This window comes from Telmatherina bonti, assembly GCF_933228915.1.
Source record: "Telmatherina bonti genome assembly, chromosome: 15".
NCBI lineage: Eukaryota > Metazoa > Chordata > Actinopteri > Atheriniformes > Telmatherinidae > Telmatherina > Telmatherina bonti.
The window spans coordinates 16,793,058-16,816,414 of NC_136613.1; the positions used below are offsets into that span (position 1 = coordinate 16,793,058).

General features: G+C 40.6%; 1 protein-coding gene across 1 annotated transcript in view; it reads right to left on the minus strand.

The window, feature by feature from the left end:
- Nucleotides 1-669: 669 nt before the first annotated feature.
- The window catches only part of myo16 (myosin XVI), a 99,902-nt gene continuing 77,214 nt past the window's right edge, over nt 670-23,357 (minus strand). The window contains exons 28-35 of the mRNA XM_079254054.1: nt 22,262-22,364; nt 21,455-21,551; nt 21,077-21,350; nt 19,069-19,451; nt 17,712-18,947; nt 15,180-15,332; nt 13,574-13,656; nt 670-3,927 (exon numbers count right to left, since the gene is read on the minus strand). Coding sequence (XP_079110180.1) covers nt 3,757-3,927; nt 13,574-13,656; nt 15,180-15,332; nt 17,712-18,947; nt 19,069-19,451; nt 21,077-21,350; nt 21,455-21,551; nt 22,262-22,364 — 2,500 coding nt within the window. The 3' untranslated portion in view covers nt 670-3,756. The remainder of the gene's footprint in view (nt 3,928-13,573; nt 13,657-15,179; nt 15,333-17,711; nt 18,948-19,068; nt 19,452-21,076; nt 21,351-21,454; nt 21,552-22,261; nt 22,365-23,357) is intronic.

Here is a 23,357-nt window from a genome sequence, read left to right on the forward strand (position 1 = left end):
GGATTAAGAACTGGTGGTCATGCTGGCAGTTCATGCCCTACTAGACGACAGAAGTTTCTCTCGAATGCATAGAATAAATATCGAAATTTCATGTGAAAACTGGGTACAATTCTTACAAAGATCCAGCATGAAACCTGGAAGAAGCGCTGGCTATTCCTTTACTGCAGCAGATCTCAGTCAAAATCAAACACTGAGTGCAACCACATTTATAGTCCTTTCAGCATCTCATAGATCCGATTATTCCTGGAAAAACAAGATAAATGTGCAGTCTAGTCTTAACCTTTTGCACTTGTGTGTAGCAGAGCAAATAGCTCATTAAGTGGAAATGAACCTGGACATTTACCAGGTCTGTACTGCGCCACTGAGGCTTGTGCAATAGCATCCACACAGCCACATAGACAACCACAACATGGAACTGAGGATGGATCACGAAGCAGACAAAAGGACAGATATCATTGCGCTGTGCAGAAAGTTATTCGCTAATGTTTAACATGAAATTTTAAGTGGGAATGTTGGGATGAAGAAGTAATGGACATAAAGATTCTGAATATTGAACTTAATCGGCTAAAGATCATTTTGCAATTTGAACCCCTTCTCTTTCTCTTTCAGACACTCAGAAATACAGGCATTGACACGGTTGTGCTTTATTGCTGTACATATACAGTATTATAAAACATTAGGTTCATAATTATGAAATATCACCATCTTTTATTCTTTCCACAAACACATACATATGCAGATTAAAATATAATGTATGACATGTACAAAAGGAAATTATGAATAATAATTAAAAAAAAAACATTATGAAAGGCAGTGAGATACCTTTTCTATTTTAAATTATTTGTTACAGGTGCTGGAAAACTATATATGGACTGGGTACAATAGAATGGTCATCCTACACTGGCTGTGGCACCAGAAACGCTGATCTGAGAGCAGAGGATTTATAGATTCCTGACTAACAAAGATGAATGACCGTAATCTACCTGCTAGTGTTTGGTATGCTTATGACAGACGGAGATAATTGATCAAGGTTTGAATGGGAGAGCGCTGATGTGTTGGTGTCCAGTTAATGGTGGCAGATGAGCGTTTGAAGAGACAACGGGACAGTGTTGTGATTCACAGTGTGGTAAGAAACATCTCTTCACATAAAATAGTCTTTATCTTTTTGACATGGGCGTGTTATGGAGAGGCCCGACATACTGATCATGCAAGGTAAAAAGCGCCGATACGTCATTTCATGAGTCATGGATATACGCAAAACGGCACAACTAACCAAAACTCCTGTCTTACTGAATGACAAATGTTGTCTTCTATTGTCATTGGCAAGGTTGATGATTTTTCTTACATTTGTTCCTATATTTATATCATATTCTTTTTTTTTTTTATCATAGTTGACTTAAGATCTTAACGTGAAAATGCTTGATGCTGTTCTTCACCGCAGTTTTCATGCAGTGCTAATCAGAGCACACAAAAGGCATAAATAATGGAGCAAACAAATTCGTTATCATCAAGTAGGCTCAGAAATGAACTAAATGCAAAACTTTTGAACACAATATTCACATTAAGTAGTAAGGTACTTCTGAAATACAAGCACATGTTGCAGTAATAACTTCCAAAGGAATTCACCTCCGTCTACAGGTCGTGGAACAAAAGTTTGAGTTTCTACATTCAGGCAGAAATTGAGCTCATTTAGTGCGTCACGTTTATTGTTAATATCAGTGATTTTCCACCCACCCGAACTTCTCTTCTATGCTTGTGCGTCTTTACACACAGACACCAGAATAGATTGATCCTGCAATGGTGTTGCTAATTTGTAAAGCTGGATCAATCAGACACATTGCGGGTGATCAGTAGGAATGAGAAATCAATTAAAGCTATTGATACTTTGCTGCTCTAACAATTCAGACCGATCTTTAAAGATCAAACTGTTTTCCGGGAGACTCCCAGCCCATCACAGAGGTCAACACAGCACCACGTAAACATTGTGCAAAAAAACAAAAAAACAAAAAAACAACAACTCCCCGAATAAAACAAACAACCATATGCATTTTAACCATCTGGCTTGCATCAGAAGAATGGAACAAGAGGGTCCAGAGGGCAATCAGCAATTAATATTAAATAGAGTATAAAGAATTTCATAGCCATATAATTATTCTAAAAAAAGAAAGAAAAAGATCTTCACATTTTAAAATAAACGTCTTTCTCATAACCTCCATCATTGCATCGAACCCAAAACATTCTTCAATATTATCGCACACCTCTTCCTCATGCTTCATCTTTTCACTTCAATCTCATATGCTCTTCTGCTCTAGCACAAGCTGGAACTTAAAACACCAGTCACTATTTACATTGTGGTTACCATAGCGACACCCGTAAAGCTGGTTTTATCTATTACGGCAGCTGGGAGGGGGATCAAACGGGGGATCAAATGGGAAAGAAGGGTCAGTCTGTTGGGGTCAAACGAGGAAAAGGAAGGATGATCGAGGACACAAAGGGTTAAAGGTGACTGCGGGGACATGCCCGCAATGGAGGAAACTGTACAATAGTCAAGTTCATCTCTGTGTGAGCTTTTCTGAGTGACAACAAACACACATGTTTAAGTTTTGACTCCATGAGGGTTGGAGTGCTACTATAGATGTGTAGACTTTTTTTTTTTTCTTTCATATCCTCATAATATACATCTGATCAATTCAGCAACAGTCCATGGTATCACCACTGACACGAAGTAACAACCATATTTTGGTCTTTTATGTTAGTCTGTACATATTTGACTAGAAGGAGAATACTGTATACAGCAGTTTTGCAGTTGTATTATCACTTTGGCACAGTTTCATGATCACAACATGAACAACATACCTGTCAGCTAAAGCTTTATGATTTTAGCTTTTACATCATAAATCTGAGTAGGCTTGTTTGTTAGATTAGCTTCTCATAGTAAAGATAAGTGCAGTTGTTTGGAATTTGGCCAGTGTTTTATCCCTCAAAGGCTGGTAGTAATGAGGAGGAAGAGAAGTGCACCTTGGGTTGATACTGAGGTTACCCTGACCCCCTGGCTGCTTGTTGCCAGGGCTGTAGTAGCACTTATGGCCCAAACATGAGTGGTTTAGTAAGCGCTGTGTCTTAGCCAGTACAGTGATGCTAAAAATCTGGAGGTTTCCAAAGGCTACTGTTTGCCTGTAAACTTCCGAAGTCTGAGACTCTACTATGCACATGTAAGAAACATCACAGGAAAGCACATCAGCTATTATGAGCACCATGATTTGAGGGGAGGTGGGAGGGGGCATTCATGTGCAGCAGAACATCATTACTAGCTTGATAACAGGCTAATTTAATATCTGACCATCACAAAAATACTGCTGCTTCACTCTTTAGCTCATCCTCCCATTAGGACATCATACATTTTTATTCCAGAAGAACATAAAAAGTCTTTCGTTTCTTTGTTTTTGTTTTTTTGTTAATGAGATATCTGACCATAAAATATGGTCAATATGATCAATAGGAACATTTGTCAGATTTCCACACATTCTTCCCATAATAGTATCACTTTGTGCACATTAAGCTTTTTCATCAAGTGCAAAAAGGAGAGGCAGGATCCTCAGCCCAGGGACTAAGCTCATTCTACGGGGCCTGAAGATTCAGCAAAGTCCATGGGCGATGAGGTCATTGGCCCACATTTAAAATAAAAACAAAACACATTAAGAGCAAGTGCGAAGTGTGGCTGAAGATAGAGAGGAAGGGAGGAACTTCCATAGTCTCTCATGGAGAGGCCTTTCTGTTGGTCCAGAGCAGCGTGGGGGGCAGGGGTGGGGACTGAGGAGGACGGTGCTTCCAGTCATTTCGCCCCTCACACTGCACTCGCCGCCAGCGCAGAAGCTCCCCAAGGGCTGTGCTCTCATCCCTGTTGGACAAACGTAGCCTCTGGAATACCTGGGACAGAGAAGGAAAAGGAAAGTGGATTGGGATTAGAAACAGAGGTGGAAAATACAAATAGAATGATCAGATTTACGTGAATGAATTATTGAAATGATGAAGTTATGATTGAGTAGTGGAGATGGAAAAAGCTGAATATATGAATTAAACACTTGTCAATGAGTAAGCAACATAAATAAAGGCAGGGAAAATGTCCAAAAACATGCCAACTTAGTTTGAAATATAGGTGACCACTTGCAATTAAAAAAACAGACCTTGTCTGATTGTTTAGTTCTGGGGATGTTAGATGCTGTCAATTTCAGTGTGTTAAAGTGGCTCTTCTGTTGAAAAGGTCAAAATCACAGAGGTGCTCACACACATGCACAACAGTCTGTATAGAGCACATCATCAGTCATCTGAGTCAATATCCAAGTAAATCAGTCAGACAAGATATCCAATCTCCTTCAGTCAGTAAAACCAGCAACAGGGCCAAGCTACGATGATCCAGGCCAGATTTAAAACAGGTTTTTTTTTATGTTGGTAGTTGATAAGCTGTTGAAAGAAAAAAAAAGAAAAGTTCCCTTTTCCTCAGAGTTAATTTTGAAGATAAATCTGGAATTGGACACATGAATGAAACAAATCGAATCTTTCTTAGTATGTTTGTATCTACACATAGCATGAGCAGGCATCTTGGGTTACCAGATCATAAGTGGATAGCATCAGTTTACACATGGCATCAGCATACATCTCTCCATGAGCCACTCACTAGTGAGAAACTTGCATCAGTTCACCTTCACTAATGAAGCAACTTCATAAGTACATTTATGTGCCGTTCAGACCTCCTTGCTGATTAATTTGTAAATAAAAAAATCCTAGTGATGCATAAATCAACATCTCAAACAGCTAAAAAAATGTGTAAATTATTTATCTAGTTGCAAGTCTCTTGCAGTCTGTGGTAACAACAGATGCATCGGTAATTAGCATCTGTGTTAGCTTTAGCATAGCATAGTTACGCATATATTGTACATGACTGGCAGTTCATTTATGGTTTGCAGAAAGTTATGTAAAAGGCTTTCTCTTGAATGTTAAACTAACATCCTTTGTCTAACTTGATACCTTGAAAAATTCCAATACAAACATCTTCATTTGTCATTCTAACTGATGTAGACACCAGAATGTATCTATGATGTAATTGTTTGTCTTTATTATAGAGTTAAAGCCTATTTATGTTTGACTAAAAGAGATTCACAGATGTATGGACCTTTTGTCCACCTCCTGTGTTGTTAATGTGTGCAATTAGTGAGTTGTCAGGGTAATTGCAGATCCGTTACTTAGCAAACAGAGCAATATCGCTGGAAACTGTGAAACAATTGTTGAGCAGTAACACTGAAATGTACGGTGGCCCTGAAGTGTCACAGCAAAACAAAAGCCACAACACAGCACAATTAGCCACAACACAACTAGCCACATAGCACGAACGTGCAATAACTCTTTATATACACAGTTGACACAATAATTATAGTGCATATGGAAATTATTTGAATCTTTTTTATTTTATCTTTATTTTTTACCATCAGTGTTTTATTTACTTCTCTGGCTTTTTAAAACGATCTCCCACTTATAATCTGTAAGGACTGAAAACTGCTGACTTCCCGTGATGTTACGTACGTCACTGCTCGCTTCAGCTAATGTAAATTCCATTGCGGTATAAAAAGCAGTATCACTTCCATTGTGGCTAATTGTGTTGTGTTGTGACTAATTGTGTTTTGTTGAGGCCTTATGTGTTGTGTTGTGGCTAATTGTGTTGTGTTGTGGCTAATTGTGTTGTGTTGTGGCTAATTGTGTTTTGCTGTGGCTAACTGTGTTGTGTTGTGGCTAATTGTGTTGTGTTGTGGCTAATTGTGTTGTGTTGTGGCTAATTGTGTTGTGTTGTGGCTAATTGTGTTGTGTTGTGGCTAATTATGTTGTGTTGTGGCTAATTGTGTTGTGTAGAGGCTAATTGTGTTGTGTTGTGGCTAATTGTGTTGTGCTGTGGCTAATTGTGTTGTGTAGAGGCTAATTGTGTTGTGTTGTGGCTAATTGTGTTGTGCTGTGGCTAATTGTGTTGTGTTGTGGCTAATTGGGTTGTGTTGTGGCTAATTGGGTTGTGTTGTGGCTAATTGTGTTGTGTTGTGGCTAATTGTGTTGTGCTGTGGCTAATTGTGTTGTGTAGAGGCTAATTGTGTTGTGTAGAGGCTAATTGTGTTGTGTTGTGGCTAATTGTGTTGTGTTGTGGCTAATTGTGTTCTGTTGTCGCTAACAGGGCCACCGTAGACATGTGACCACTGAAAGGAAAAAAAACAAAGAAGAAGAAGAGGAACAGATGGAAGAGGAAGAAGATTCACCTATGCATAAAATCTGGTAACGTTTAACATAACTTATTTTTAATCATTTTAATTAAGTTTGTGATTTTATTGTGATTATCACTATTTCTTGCCTCCTTTTCCTACTTTTAAATAATTTCTTTGCAATAGCTGTGATGCGTTTCACATTTCATGTAAAGCACTGAATTGTTTCGTACATGCAATGTGCCATACAAATAAACCTGCCTTGCCTATTGGATTCATCTTATAGCCTGTATTATCTACACTGTACATGTCTGTGATGAACACAAACAGAGACAGACCCCCCCCCTCCTCCCCACTAAGACTGATAGTTAAGGTATAGTTATTAAGCTCTGGAACCGTGTCCTGTAGGCTATGTTTTACATGAATAATTTGATTAAATGTTAATAACAGTCCGTAAGCCTTTATTAATAATTGCAAATAACTAGACCTTCTCCAAGAGCTCTGGGTTCATCTGCAAGTGAATACTGGCGCAGTTCACTTGCAGTCTGAAAACAAAAACGATCGAGTAAACCAAAGAGAAGAAGTGACATTGGAAAGCACTTCAGAAATTCTGGTGAAACTGCATTAGGTTTGAATATCAAAGTAGAAAAAGAAACATCAAGACTGAATAAATGTTTTGTTGCTCAATTGTTCACTTGTCGTGAAAAAGTCCTTTTCGGTTCTTCCAGTCAATGAGACAGATTCTTGCTTCTTTCTTCCCAGTCAGTGGACACTGAGGAATGTTACCTTTAATGAGCAATTTCTGAAACTGTATGAAATTTTTCAGGTGGCTTGGTCCACTATAGTGAAAAGCAGCAAGATGGCAAAACAAACCAAAGATGTGCAAAGTTTTTCAGAATTCCACGCTCAATGAAACTGAATCCCTCAAACAATCTTACTGTGAATACACCCTTAATCTAATGTGTCTAAATCTCATGGGTGTAATCTAATCTAATCTGCAACCCTGACACTAAAACAGTGGCACATGGCCAACAACAGGCTCGTAGCTCTTCTAATTGCATGTTCACATGTATATTATGGCTGCCTAATGTAAGACGCATCTGCTCTGCGAGTTGACAGTTCCCATCCTCAGAACGCTAGTAATAGTAAGCAGTAGGGGCAGTAGAAGAGCAAATATAAGTGGACATCTAATCTACTAAGTCCAAAAAGAATCCAGCAAAAGTTGCTTCACTTCATCTCTGTAGTCTTTTCTCCACTCTAACAGAGCTGATGTACTTATCCCAACATTCTCCTTAATATCACATGCGCACGTATGGGCTGAATAACACACAATTCATCCTAAACATATTATGACATACCTATAGAACATGTACATATCTGGAGAACCACATACCTGTAAGTGACTAGGACACACACACACAAATTCTCACACAGACATTCACAGATTGATTGCCTGCACAAGCACAATACTCAAGAATCTAATCCATAATTCACACCTCCCTGCCAGGCTATTCTCTGCACTGGCGCCAGCCAGGAACACCAGCTACTGGAACAGCAGACAAGAGGGAACACCATGTCCTCCTGCAATGCATGACTGTACATGGACGGACGAACACACGCACAAATACACTACGAGTATGGTGACCATCAGATACAATTTGACTCTTCATGAATTTGGGAATCGGTGTGTGGCCTTCATGCCTAAAAATATACAACATTTTCCAAATGTCGGTATGATAAGATATGATGCAACATTAAGAAGTTTGAGAGAAAAAAAAACCCCATGATGAGTTAATGAAACACATCTGTGTTCAAAATGTGCAACATATTTTGTTTTTACTACATAAATTCCCCTTTAAACTTAATCATTTTTTTGAATTTCTTTATTAAATGTAGGCTAATGTGGCCAAAAATAGTATGTGATTGTAGAAACAAGAAGTCCCAGGAAACACCAGCCAGCCTCTGAGATCTCAACATCAGCTTGTGGTTTCATTGCAACGTCTATCCATCCAAAGCGGCAACTTCTGGTGGTTAAAAGTGAAGCCTATGCGGAAGTGCATAAAACTGCAGTTCCCCCTTTATCCGCTAGGGGCTGCAAAAGAGAGCAAATCCCCATAGACTCCCATGTTAAAAAGGCCAACTTCGGAGCAGAAATAAACATGTTTACAGCATGGTTCAAAAATTCATTTTCAGTTTAATAGGTCAGGTTTACCTTCATGACAACTGTGGGGGGAGTGAATTTTTTCTAACTTGCTCGTTTAAAAGTAATTTAATCTCAAAATTTGACATATTTAGGGTCAGGTCTTTTTGAGTGACAGGTACCCAAATTTCCGCTTCATGTAAGAATGTAGAACAACCCCGGTTTTTAGCTGGTAAACAATGTGACTTAGCTCCTGCTTAACTCCGTTAGCTGGTTAGCTACCGTTATCTCGGGGTTAGCTCTGTAAGCTCTTAGCTACAGGCAGGTCGGAGTTAGCTCGATGTCAATCATCCACCATGACGCTCACAGCCCCCCTCTCAGCTCTACCTCTTTACCCATATATGTGTTTTCCAGGTGGAATGACATGCATGCCCCTGCCAAGATGGCGATGGTAGGAACCGCCCACCGAGCTTCAATTCAGCTCTTCAGAAACCTATGGGTGACGTCAAGGAGGCTCCGTCCATCTTTTTTATATACAGTCAATGATCCATCCATTTTCTACTGCTTATCCAGGGTCAGGTCTCAGGGGCAGCTGCCCAAGCAGGGAAGCACAGACTTCCTTTCCCCCAACCACATTTGCCAGCTCATCTGCAGGGATCCCCAGGCAAGCTGAGTGGTATAATCCCTCCAGCATGTCTTGAGCCTTCCTGGGGGTCTCCTCCCAGAGGGACGTGTCAGGAACACGTCACAGAGAAGGGCTCGAAGAGGCATCCTTACCAGATGCCAGAGCCACCTCATCTGACTGTTTTTGATGGGAGGGAGAATCGACTGAGTCTCTCCCAGTTGACCTGGGGACAAAAGCCATGACAGCCGCTTGTACCTCTCAACCGTAGGCTAGGATAAGAATTTTGCCTTTTTGGCTCAGGTCTTGCTTCACCATAACAAACAGTTGCACCGATTCACCTGTCGACCTTATCTGCCATGCTTACTTCACTCATGAACAAGACCTCAAGATACTAGAACCTCTCCATTTGGGGCAGGACCTGATTCCCGACCTGCATAGAACATTCCACCTTTTTCCAGCTGAGTGTAATGCAATACTAGAAAATAATTACCGATCTTTTAAAACTGTCATTCACTGATTGGACTATCTTTATTATCTGATGCCACTCAAGTGTTTTGTCTAAATAATAAGCTTCTGTAAAACTCAGAAAAATCCAAGCTCTCAAAAATGATTCATGCTACTGAGTATACACTGGATCATATCAGGAGGAAAAAAGAAAATATTTTGTTCACTGATCATTGATTATGTGTTTTTTGTTCACTTGGAGCAAACAACAACAACAAAAAATGTGCTTGTCACTCAGCAGGTTGAATTTCAAGAAGTCTTTAGGTCAGACTGATTAAACAGAGAGGTTGACAAAAAAAAAAGCCAATCTGAGAAGAAGAAAAAAAGTCAAAGGTCACTGATGACCTATGCGTGACCTTTTCCCCCAAAAGTTCTTAAATAAGTTGGATTCAAGCAAACACAAATTATTTTCTGCCTGTCCTCCTGATATACTTAGAGTATGACAAGTGTGACATGTTTCTGAGAAGCAAATACGTGAGAACTCTCTACTTTAAATGTCATCGCCTCTGCTGGGACATTGTCTGAGGGTATAAACAAAACTATCAATCTCTGCTCCATTTAGTCATTCAGCTGTCCGTCAATTTCTTATATAATTAGTCTAGACTGCTGTTGTTTGCTCAGTACAGGAAAACAACAAACCAATCTATTCATTCCGAAACCAGTTGCCCTCTTCATCTCCAATCTGTTAATTTATCCCATCATTTCTACGAATCCCACATCAACACAGTCTAGCACATTGCTAAACAAAACACGTTTAGGGACATAGAATTATTTACATGTGACTGTAATGAATAAACTCGTGATAATGGAAGTGCTCCAGTGGAAAAAGTTGTAATAAATGTGTCTGTCTTTGTCTTTCAGAGGTGACATTTTGTCTGCAACACCTTGGTAGTGAAGATATCAGACAGAGCATATAAAAAACTGGAATGAGTTATAAGAGTGTATAAGGCCGGACTCATGCATACGTTTTGGCTCATCATTTTATACAGGATAACTTTTTATATATTGTTGAAGTAAAATAAGGATTTTCTGACACTTTGCTGAAGCTGCTTGCAGTAAAAAAATTTACACAAATGTGCAAACAGGAGCGAAGGCGTTGGCGATCACCATCAGAAGTTAACACTTCACGCATGTATGAATCCAGCCTGGGGTTGTGGCAGAATATAAAAGCAGTGACAGCGAGGCCAGAAAAAATAGAGTTTGACAAAGATTAAAGAGGGTGATCAAATGATGAATTCAGCCACATAAAATCTCAGCGGGTGAATAAGCAACGACGAAAACGGCAGCTTGAGTTTCAGTGTCTCCTAGCAGCAAATCCAAGTGTTCAATTAAATATTAACATTCTGGCTTATTTGCATGTGTGTCAGCATTTGTTGAACTAACTGCAACAAAAGCAATACGAGTAATTACCATCCACATACAACATGAGGGAGGATGGATGGAGGGAGTGTAGCCCAAACCAGGAGCTGCAGTTTATTTATGAAAAATAAGGAAGAAAAAAAATCAATGACAGTCTGAGCAAAGGAAGCAGATAAACTGGAGATGGTATCCTGCAAAAGCAGTGCTTTTCAGGAATTGTTCCACAGTGACCCAAGTTTTTGAGAACATGTCATGCTTTTTTTTTTAGCCATTAATACTCATATATACATACTTTGATCCCCATGAAGGAAACTTTTTTTTTTTTTTTTTTTTTTTTTTTTAACACAACCTGCTTCAGGATGTCTTTCATCTACCCCCCAAGTCACAGTTTGGGAAATTTTAATTTAGACTTGAACAAACTTTAATGCCTTTTCTTTCAAATTGGTTATTAATATAATCTTGCTAAACTGGGTCTATGAAAAACACTGCTGTTACTTAGAGAGTGGAGAGCAGCATGATGTGACATACACTCACCACATCCCTATAAGTGGAAAGGGCTTCCTGTAAGCCCTTCCCCCCCATGACCCCCCTCACTGTTTTAGAGGGCAGCCCCTGCACCAAATGGGGAAAAGTTGAGATGCCCCCTCTGGAAAATAAGGGAGAGAGAGAGAGTAAAAGGCAAACTCATTAAAATAAAAGAGGAAGAGAGAGGAAAAAATGTCATTAGCAGCTGGAATGTGCTTCAGACTTGGTTAAATGCTGTGATAATGCAGTTTGGCACATCAGGATTTTACTCACATCCACAGTGGGGGAAAAAACAGTAAAACTTAAAAAAGAAGCATGAAGTGAAGTCACCCCAGCTGTGAATGCTGGGGTAAAATATTTCATGGATCTGAGGTTTGCAAAGTGGGAACACAGCGTGCTTTTCAGATCTTTTAGTGGAATTGTCTTAAAAAAAAAAAAAGAAGAGGTGTATCCCAAACTTCTCTGGTACAACATGTCCTTTTGCTTAGTTTCTTCATGCACTGACAGTAACATTCACTCGTTGGTCTCTTATGAATCTCAATTACTTTTCATCTGAAGAAACCTCTTTGTATCAGAATGTCCTGGAAAATGCCATACAGTGGTATGACGGGTTTTTTTTTTTTTTTTTAGATCTTTACCCTCCTTTGAAGAATAAAATTGTCAAATAAATTGCACCAAAATGGGCTTTACTAATCAATTTATTTATAACTCTGATTCCTGAAGCCTTGAAGACTGCACTGTGCAGGTTTTCCCTTTTTCAGCTTTTTTTTCTTTAGTCGCCATTACTTAACCTCGCCAGTCAAACAACCCATCTGCTGCTTTGTATTTGTGCCTGACAACGTTGTTATACGAAAATAATGATTTCATCTCCAGCTTTTAAGGCTTGGTAATGACTGGAAGTTATTGTAGCATTTATAAACCTCTGTTCTCCTCTTTCTCACGACTGAGAAATGAGTTCAGATGTGCATAAAGAGAAAGTCCAGAAGCAAGTCATCTAAATGAAACACAAATGTAAGTGAACTATTAATATATACAGAACTTTGCAGAGGAAATTCATGGATTAAAGACAGAAATTTATTCTCAAGATGAACAAGAGAAAAAGCAGTTGCATGTTGTTCTGGCTAAAATTGCACATTAAATTTGATTTAACCAGAAGGAGACACAGCTGAAGGCTGTGGACATTGGCAGTGAGAGGTGAATCTGTTAATAACAATTTGATCTTGTTTTCTGTTCTCAGGATTTCTTATCAGACTGCAACAAATGAAACACATGAAATTGCTTAAAGAGAAACTTCAGAGGAGTTGATCTGTCAGTGGGATACTAGACTGATGGAGAGAATTCTTGGAAAGATGTGGCTCGAGTTATTTTTTCTGGTTAAATCTGTTTATTATTCACAGTGCCATTTCTTTATTGAATTATTGATGATTAAAATAGGTTCAAAAGAGAATTTGACTGGTTTTCTTAGGAAAAAAAAGTGAAGATTTTACCAGGTGTTTTTCTTTTTTAGCCTGAGGTGAAGGTACATCACATGATGATCATTATGAAAGCTCTCCTCTTGTTTATGACTGCCTCTCCCTGTGGACATCTTGTGTGGGTCAATCATGTGAGTATTGTACTTAGTAAGGTTTCATAATGTTACTTTTTTTTTCATATTTAAACCAACACTTTTCATACCACACTTGGTTAAGCGAGTTTTATTATTTCCACGTAATGATGCTTTGTGCGTCTGTGTAAATGCATGCATACAAGCACATGTTTGAGCTTGGGCACAAGTGCATCAGAAAATAAATTCAATCCTGTAACTGAACACCTGTCTGGAGAGCCAGAAAAAGCTCGCATGTCATGAGGGATCCATGTTGTTCAAAGGAGGCCACTTTCTTCCTCCACTTTGTCAACAAACCCAAATACAATGCAGTCCTTATATATAAGACGTGTACTGTATTTGCATGCGTGTGAGTGTGTGTTTCCCATTTTGCAGGTTTAAAGCAAACATATCTCAAATAAAAATATTAGTGTGTCACAAAGGAACTAAAGCAGCAAGTAAAAATTGGCACCTGTGTCCATCTGTAATAAACATCTAACAATCACATGATATACAACTGAACTGAAAATGTTTATATGATATATAAGATATTATTTGTGTATTCACTGTATGTATGGATAACGCAGTGACTGTGTGATTACCTGAGTATGATGGCTGTCCATGTGTCTGTGCAGAGAGGTGGTGCTAGAGTTTGTCTTGCTGTGACTCTCGTCTTCCAGGGACCCTGAGCACACAAATTCAGATACATTTTGTAGACCACATGTTTATACTCAACTTCCTAAAAATGATTTAACTAATGGACTTTTTAGCATTCACATGTAAAATTTAAACAAAGGAAGACTGATGTCCATTGTTCATTTAGGTCAACAACTTTATGATACTTGCATAACTGTACTAGAACTTTATGGTTCCCAACCTCTTTACTTGTAAATCCACTTTTCATGAAAATGGTTTTATATCCTCAAGGGTGGAAGCACTTAGTACATGCACCAGTAAACTCAGATTAATTTCCTCTAAAGGATGCATATTTGCTGAGTAAATGCAAGCATGACGACACATACAGTATCACCAGACTATTCCATCTATAGTGAAAATTGTTGTGGCTCCACATGTGATATTTTTTTTAATTTTGTATATATCAGGGATCATCCATCTGGTCCTTGAGGGCACAGTGTCCTTCAGGTTTTCTAAGTGTCCCTGCTGCAACACACCTGACTCAGAATTAGACAGACTCTGCACATATCCACTAAATACACACTTATTTGAATTAGAGACACTTGGAGAGCCTGTTGAACACTGGCCCTCGAGGACCTGGACTGAGGATCCCTGGTATATATTAACAGCATCTTTGAACAGAATGATGTTTGATTCATGAATCTCAATTTGATGCTTGGTTTCATTTTACAGTGAATGTGTTCCCAGTCAGTAATGTTTTTGGAAAAGCATGAGTCAGCTGTTTATACAGCATCAGTAAACACTGAAGAATTAGTTCATGGAATGAACTGCATGTGTACAGTTTCCCTGCTGCCACACACCTGACTCAAACAGGTAGCAGACTAGCGCAGAGTTTGATGTCAAGCTCCACACAAGCCTACTAATTAAGTCTAAAAGGTATCAGGATATGTTGCAACAGGAAAACTCCTAACATGAGCAGGACTGTGGCCCTCCAGGACTGGAGTTGCCCATCCCTGTGCTAGAATGAGCAACACAACCTTCAACCTGACTTCCAACAGCCATTGGTTGAGGAATGGTATGCCAGCAAAATGTGACCAGGTTGGCGACCAGCATGATGATGACGTGTAAAGCTGTCATGGCCACATATGGATTTTCGACATGCTACTGACATCTCTGTCAGCGTAACACAAATTAAGTGTAAAAATGGCCAGTATGTACTGTATTTTTCCTTGTTACTGTGGGAGAGTGCAACCATCCATTTCACCAAGCAACTCAACATATGAATCAAAATTAACTAGAATATTGCAGGGTAATATGGCCCATTTTGAAGGCACCTATACCTACACCTACACCTACAGCTATATCTTATTGTTAAGGTGACTAACTTTCCAACATCTTGCATAGTTGTTTGTATGGACAAAACACAAAAGTCCATAGTTATTTGCTAAGCTTATTATTGGTTCTATTAAGTCTTGTTTAACCTTCACACAGCTGGACGATACAGTATATGAGGCCATCACCCGGTAAGAAATATGTGGCCTGAGTGTAAAATGTAAAGCACCGGGTTGTTACCATTGGAGATCTGGTTGCCGTTCTCTACAGGGACGGGGCTTGAGGAGTGCAGAGAGTGATTGTTGGCGTTCTTGTCTTGCAGCTGCAGTGATGGTGAGGTGGGTGCAGAGCCACATTCTTCCCTCCCTGGCAGATTGATATTGGAATTATATCCTGAAAGGAATAAAAACAAAGGAAAAAATAAACATATAATTATGTCACATAGCATGGATCAGACACAGAAACGTTTAGATTCCACAGTGTAGACTGAAGTGCCTCTGGGTTGAGCAAACTTAAATCAAAATACTGTTTTTTGTCTCTATTTAAAGCCTTATTGTTTTGAATGTTAAAGCAATGAAGACATATTTTTTATTCTTCCTGCACAGCAATGCTGGCTTTGTTTGTTCTTCTTTTAGCTATGTATCTTTTGACCGCTTGGCACCACCACTATTAGTACGTCTATGACAGCCTTTTAAAAGGTTTTCATTCAGCATTCCGGAAGCAAGTGACGCCACAAACCTCAGGTTTCCTCGGGGCTCACATGCTTTCACAAACTGCATGAGTAAGTGACTGTGCTCAGATATGTGTGCAGCAATGTGAATGGGAATTCATCAGCTGCTGTTTCACACTAAGAATGTATGTCTCCTGTTCTCCACCATGGTCACAAGATGCCTAAATATAAGCTTTGCAAACTCTTCCATGGGTAGCATGGGACAAGAGGTTTGTGTTTGGGAGAGACAAAAGGCGAGGTACAGAAAAAGAGCCCAACTGAGAGTCTTAAGAAATATAATGAGAGAGAAACGGACACCAATTTGTTTTTGCATGTTGCTGTTGGAAGTATGAGGTATCTTGTGACACTGATTTGCTGAACTCTGCCAAGACCACCTGCCCTCTTTCCCTGGCATTCCTGTGGTTTTTTTCATTCCCTGAGGATGAGGAAGGGTGGGGGCAGAAGGAGAGTCAGCTGCTTCTCACAGAGATGTCTGGGATAGCAACTGTAACCCCTGGCCACTCCCCGAGCGTCAGGTATCACATTTAACCGCTGAGAGGGAACGGAAGTGGGTTGACCTGTTAAGCCCATCGGCATCCCTCTGGATTCAGATCTAAGAGGGCCGCCTTGGTTTGCCTGCTCAAAATACACTGGTCTGCGGTCCCCCCCGTCACACACACTGTTTCCATGATGCCCGAGCTTTTCCAATGCAGGTCCGAGTGCTGACGAAGAGTCAAGTGCAGGATGTCATCCGGAGCAAATGCGTAAGCATATAAACTTGCTTGCATACCGTCTCTTATAAGGAGTTCAGCTCCCTGCCCCTTGAACTTACTGCAATTATAGAAGTATGACAAAATAGTTGTGACAAAATTCAGGTAGGTCCATCATAAAACTCTAAGATGGCCAATTATTTACAGAAACCGCATCCACTTTCACTTGTTTGCTACTGTTTGAGAGATAGATGTCCAGACTGTGGTGTTTGCTGCAGCTAGGTTGTTACACTCCCTTCAGTAGAACACAAGTGAACTGTTAAATATTTAATGCTTAATCCTCATCGTTCTGCTGCTCATGTATTATTAACTGCGCCACAAGTAATACACTTTGAGGAAACAGAGACTGGGATAAAAAAAAAACAACAAAAAAAAAAAACACACATGGTAGTATAACAGTTTTATGCCTGTGTTTTAGTGTCTTGCAGTGTCTCTTTTTTGGTTTGAAAATTTGACCTAGTGGCCCCCTATCTTACTGTGCATGAAAAAGCCTATATGTTTGCCATCTTTTTGCAAAGCTCAGTGTTTGTATCAGTGCCACAGGTGCGTTTTGCATTGCACATAATGCACTTAATAAGCCAGCTACTGCATGCTCACAGTGCAGGTGATGCTAAGTGGGCTACAAAAGCTAGCTCATTTGCCAACATGCTTGCAAGCAGCTGCAGTAGCCAAAGGGCACTACACTGGAGAGTGTAACAAATGGGGTGCTGCAAGTAGGTCAATGAGGGTGGTTAGTTACAACAGCAAAATTAATATAACAGGTTGGAGATATTGATGTATTTCACTTGTGACTATCCAAATGCACAATATGTATGTCATATACCTATAGGCATGTCAGAAACAAGGGGTTATTACTCATCTCCAACCCTTTATTTTCTCTGTTATACAAAAGCTAGATAACATGGACTAAATTAATCATCTGGGATAGACCAAATTAATACTTTAAATGTTAACCCAACAGATAGAAACCCTAATGGGCATATAAGCTTCAGCTTACAAAGTGAGCAGATACATGGGCTCATCACAGATATTACACAAAAACGAATAGCTGACTTTCCAATTAGTTAATATACAGCAACAAAAACATGCTCATGTTGTAGCTGGGCTCGTTCTGCCCAGGTTGTTTCTATTGGGAGATGACAGTTAACCCTATGAACATAGATGCAGTGAAAACAATGACTGGAGGAAAAGGGCAAGATGGCGAGGGAATGTGTAAGTAACTTTTTTCTGCTTGTGCTCGATGGTTGTGTAACCAGTGATGACGGTGTGGATATGTGTGTGACCACTACACACCTCCATCTCTCATCTTCCTGCCAGACGTTGACTTCCTCAGCAGGCTGCGTCCAGAACTGAACAGAGTGTTGAGTTCATCCAGGGGGCTGGTCAGAGGTCTGCCATTGGCTGGGTTGAATAGCAGGGGAGAAGAGGAGCAGGAATGAGCTCTCCTCGGCTCTGGACGAGACACCTTCACAGGAGAGTAGGGAGGTGGCTTCCCCAGGGGTTCCCCACCTGCCCTTTGTGAGGATATTTTGGGGGAATCTGAGCTGACAGATGCTGCTCGAGTTAGAGTCAAAAAGCTGGCCTCAGGTGGGAAGGGGAAGTGTGAGGGGGGTCGATAGGGAGGGAGTGGGGCGCTTGGAGGAGGAGGTGGAGGTGGAGGAGTGAGTGGAGGCGTAGATTTCTTATCTGGCATGAGGACAGTGAGGCTAGGGGATGAGTCAGCCCTCTGGCGGGAAAACTGTGGGGACAGAGGGCTGTCTGGGCCAGTAGCATAGTTTAAGTTTGTCTCAAACACTGGCAGCTTCTTTACCTCTAGTGGTGTAAGGGGGGACTCATCTGAAGCAGGAGAACAGGTAACAGGGGAGGGGGGAAACACCAGGAGAGGCGGGCGGTGAGGGAGCAAGTTGGGGAAAGGAGCGGGGATGTCACAACTTCCGTCTTTGCTTAGCTGAGGTTTGGGAGCTCCGCTGTTACATGGGTTCTGAGCTCCATCTATGGCAGTTAACCCCACTGCTATTCGTTTGGTGTCTGCAGTTTGAGGGGGAGATGTCCCCAACCCCACCAGGCCCAAGGTTAGAGCCTCAAGTTTTGCTGCCTTGCTGACTGGAGCGACACTTCCACCATCTTCAGGAGGGAGATACGTCATCTCCTCATACACAGCTTCAGAGTCTGCCTGCTCGGGGCTCTCAGGAGGCTCCTGGAGACTACGAGCTCGTGGCTGGGAACCCATCATCTCTATGTAGACGTCCTCTTCATCACGGTCTTTGTACAAGCTTAGCCCTACCCCTTGTGGAGCATCTATAGAAGCTGCCCTCTGCATCAAGCCTCCAAACCCTCCGTATCCCGCTCCACGGGAAAGCAAGGCCAGTTTTACATCAGCAGGACGAAGCTGGTGGAGACTGGGTGCTACAGCGTTAATCTCTTCATACGAGCCAGTCAGTTTAGTGTTGGGACTGCGCTTAGGTTTGGGGGGTGGTACCTTTCTCATGGTTGTATAGTCATCACTGTGGGGCCGTTGCTTGGACAGGGCTACAGTTATTGGGAAAAAAAAAAGCAATTAATCACACAGGAAGTAATATGTTAAAGCAATGAGGCAAAAAAAGATAATCTAATTGTTTAACACCCTGAAGACCAAAGTAGGTTTATATACCTGCTGGATCAGTAGGAGAAAGTTGGGATTTAGGGGGACTTCCAGCTGGAGAACCACACCCCTCTGGAGTTGAGCTCTCTTTGGCAGTCATCGTCAACCCTGCACTGACTGCTTCATAAGATGTGCTCAGGCGAGTGTTGGGGTCCCTCTTTGGTTTGGGAGGAGGTTGCTTCCTAGGAGAGGAAAGATTTCCACTGCCTGCACCGTCCTCACTGCTTTGGACTACCTGCTGCAAGGCTGGTTTAATGGGCGGACTGGCAGAGAAGTGGACCATATTTTCAATGGCGAGAGGGATGGGTACTGAGCTCGAACGAAAATGGCGAATAACTCGATTTCCTCCATTGACAAGACCCTCATGGACTTTTCCACTTTTCTCCACCATCCTACAGACAGATAAAGAGAAGGAATATAATGGGAGAGAAGAGTTTAGATGCAAAAAAAATAAATAAATAAACAATGATTTGGCAATGATAATACCTCATCTAAATATTTGTGTGACAACATGCTTGAATCATTGGTATACTGAAAAACATATGGTTGTTCTAACTATCACTGACAAAAAATTTGTGCTAAATAGGGCAGTTTGATAAAAACAAGAAAGGCGATTATGCTTTAAAGATAATCTCCTTGCAGTAACTGGATAACATCCAGTTTGATATTTCCTTGGATAATCTGGGTTAGTTCCGTGATTGCAGGCGGGGGGTAACTGAGCATTTGTGGAGGCGATCAGGGAGGGCGTTTAAGAAACCAGCAGAGTAATCAGGTGAGTATAGGTGAATGTATACATGTAAGAGCCTCTTAATCCCCTTTACAATACTTAAATACTTAAAACATGACTCCTCTCCCAGTTCACCACATGACAACGCTCCTGTGATCCTATCTTAGCAACAGATGTTACATGAAAGGTGCAAAAATCCTGTGTGTATACATCACATGCTGGTGCTTCAGTCAGTACAATGGGGTCACTTTTCATGTTTTTTTTTAAACAGCTGAGAATGAAAATTAAAGTGACATGGAAATTTATATCAACTAAATGCTATGGTGCTGTTTCCTCTGAACAAAAAAGCAAAATAACAAAGAACGACTAATATATTCATTTCTTGAGCATATTGAATCGACTCACATTAATGGGCTTATTGGTGCAAGATTTCTGCAAGCAAAGACGTACTTTTTAAAATGACTTCATAACTTCTTTTACATTTTTAACCCAGCCCTTCAGGCTTATTCCATTCCCTCCACCTCAGCCCAGTCTGATGTAGAATGAGTTGGAGACTGAAACAGTAATCTATAGCTGCAACACAATACAATCTGATAACGCAGCTCATTATCTGACCATCCATCATGAAGCTCACAATTAAGTCTCCAGCAAACAGGTATAGAATGACACCATTAATCACAAAACACATGCTGTGCAGACACTGGCACACACATGCAGAAAACATGCACACATGATTTAACACACACACCTTTTGGAGGGCAAACGATTCCTTCATATACTCATAAATCTTGCAAATGGCAGAAATTACAAATTGTTATTTTTCCATAGCTAACCGCTGCTGCAATCACCATGACGTTATTGCATGTAGAATGGCTTTGATTAATTGCAATAATAAGTAGTGAGGTAAACAGCTACTGGACTGCAACTAATAATGATCGTCCTGAAGATCCCTTTACTTTGTTTTTTAATTAAAAGTCAGATCTCTCACTTTATTTCTCTGACTGCAAAATCTAAAATATCTCTAACCACTAAACAAATTGGATTTTTTTTGCTTAGCAAATATGAAAAATCATTCTTTATCAATTTTTTGTGGATTATTATTCTTCAAATTGATTGCTTTGCATATGAATTAATTCTTGCAGCTTTTACTGGTAGGTTGGATGGAAATCAATTATATATCCATTTGAAACAAACAAACAAACACAAAAATAAATCAACTATGTTTTTGAATTCTTGTCTTCAGATCAGATTAAAGGTATTTTCAATTTGCAGAAGTATTTGTTGATTTACCTCCTGACTGGCTGATCCTCCTCCTTGCCTACTGGCTCGGGCCTCTCACCAAGTGGTGGGCTGTTGCCAAGGATGTTGTGAAGGCCGTTACCATGGCATCGCATTCGGTCACTCTCTCGTGCAATGTCTGATGCATTTTGAATGACCAGCTGGTCATAGGTTCGCAGCCCCATGTCTTCTGCTCCCTGCAGGAAGCGCTGCAAACTGCGCTCCTCTTTGTGCTGCAATGACAGCCTGCGATGGACCCGCTGTCTAGCCAACCAACCACGAACCACTGAGGCATCAGAGAGAAATGAATACAAAAACATCATAAACATTAGAGATGAAGAGACAAATCATCGATTTGTTGGCTGTTGGTTTGTTGTTTTTAGATGTTACCTTTCTGGCAGGTGATGATCTTTTTATGAAGCTGGTAGCAGCGGTCGTTGAGCTGGTCTGCTTGCCAGTATCTGAGAAACACTTTACTGTTGCCCATCTACACACAAACAGCAAAATCAGCAACCTCATTAACATACATATATATGTTTATAAGTATATTTGGGTGGTAATCATTAGACCGTCATTATGTGAACATCATCGAGCAGCATGCAGAGCCCGGTGGAAATCTCAGAAGAGTGTGCTGCTTTGGAGGTGGAAGACTACTGATGTAGCAATAATTTATGATAATAAGCAGGGTGTGGAGTTTGATTAGGGTGGGAATTTGCATGTTGGGGGTGCATTCATTTGGGCGTAGAGGTTGCTTGGGGAGCAGCAGAGGTCAACACAATATACATGAAATATTGAGGGTAGCATATCTCCACCGATTGAACCATTTATTGCAACACAAGCTACATATAGAAGCATTGTGTACGTCTGTGTGTGTAAAACAGGACTACATGAAAACTGTCTGTAGGGCATTGTGTGGGATTGTGTATGCGTGTGTGACCTGCAGGGTCACACATTCAGACACAACAGCAGTCAGGCAGACAGGGCAGAGAGGAGGGGGGTGGAGGGATCCATGCTGTGTGGGTGTGTTTAGATGCACGCATGTGTGTGTGTGTGTGTGTGTGTGTGTTGTGAGCAGATTTATGATGAAGCTGGACAGCTGGAACGAGCTGTCAAGATTCCATGAGATCTCTCAAACACAGGGTCAGGGATTATTTCATTTGGCAAATCTTTTGTTAGCGATGGAGACAACAAACACACCTGCCATCCTTGGAGTTTTGACTGTTCCAGAACTGAGCGACACCTCTCCTCTGCCGACAGCTTCTTCTTGTCTCCCAAAGTTGGGACCACAAGGTCTTTATATCTGAGGACAACACAGACAATAAAGCAGCAGACATAAACTTGCTGAGTTGAGAAATTCAGATGAGACGTAGTGACCGCCTCTTTTGGAAACAATGGGTTCATAGGTCAGTCGGGTTATACAGCCAAACAGCATCTGTTCCTATTGGTGTTGTCCCAGGCAACGCTTGCTGTGAATAGTCAGCTGGATTGAGTTGGTGGTTTGTTTGTATCAAGATGGTGGAGGAGTCACAGGCGGTGAGCTATATAGCATTCAGTACACCTAACTGTAGATGTTTTTATGTAAAATGTTAGTTCGAATTGTGCATATCCAGATGGCGGCTGCTGGCTTATAAGTAAGAACTTGCTGATATGAGCACTGACTAGGGAAGATCAGAGACTAAACTGAAAACTCAGTCAGGCCTTATCTAAAGCGAAAAACATGAAGCGCTAATAATTTATAGGTAGGAACATAATTGTGAAAAAAAAATTGCCAATGAAATACAAATGAGCAACTTATAGACTTTTAAATAAAAAAAATGCTAAAACTGCATTTAGTTTAGTGTCTAGCTGCTCTGCTTGGCTGATGATGTGGATATAAGTTTTATGTAAATCAGTACTACTGTTAAACTGCAAATCAAATGACTAATAAACGTATCTAATAATTTAGGATAATGTAAAAATCTAATTTAAATATTGGGGGAAAAAAAATCACTGTGTGCTCCCTGGTCCTTCCTCTCATCGACAATGAGCTGATGATGTCAGACGTGATGAGGCAAACATAACAAGCAGATGGCTGGAAACATAAACTACTTGAGCTGTCAATAGTGAGTGAATGAGTTCACGTGAATGCTTGATGTGTTTGATTTGCAGAAACAGGGTCCATCTGAACTCTGCCTCACCTTCTGTCTTCATAGGAGCACCAGCCCAGCAGACAAGTCACAATGTCCCCTTGGGCCCATAAAACACAAAGGAACTCTGTAAACCCATGACCTCTCCTATGAGGATATGAAAACTA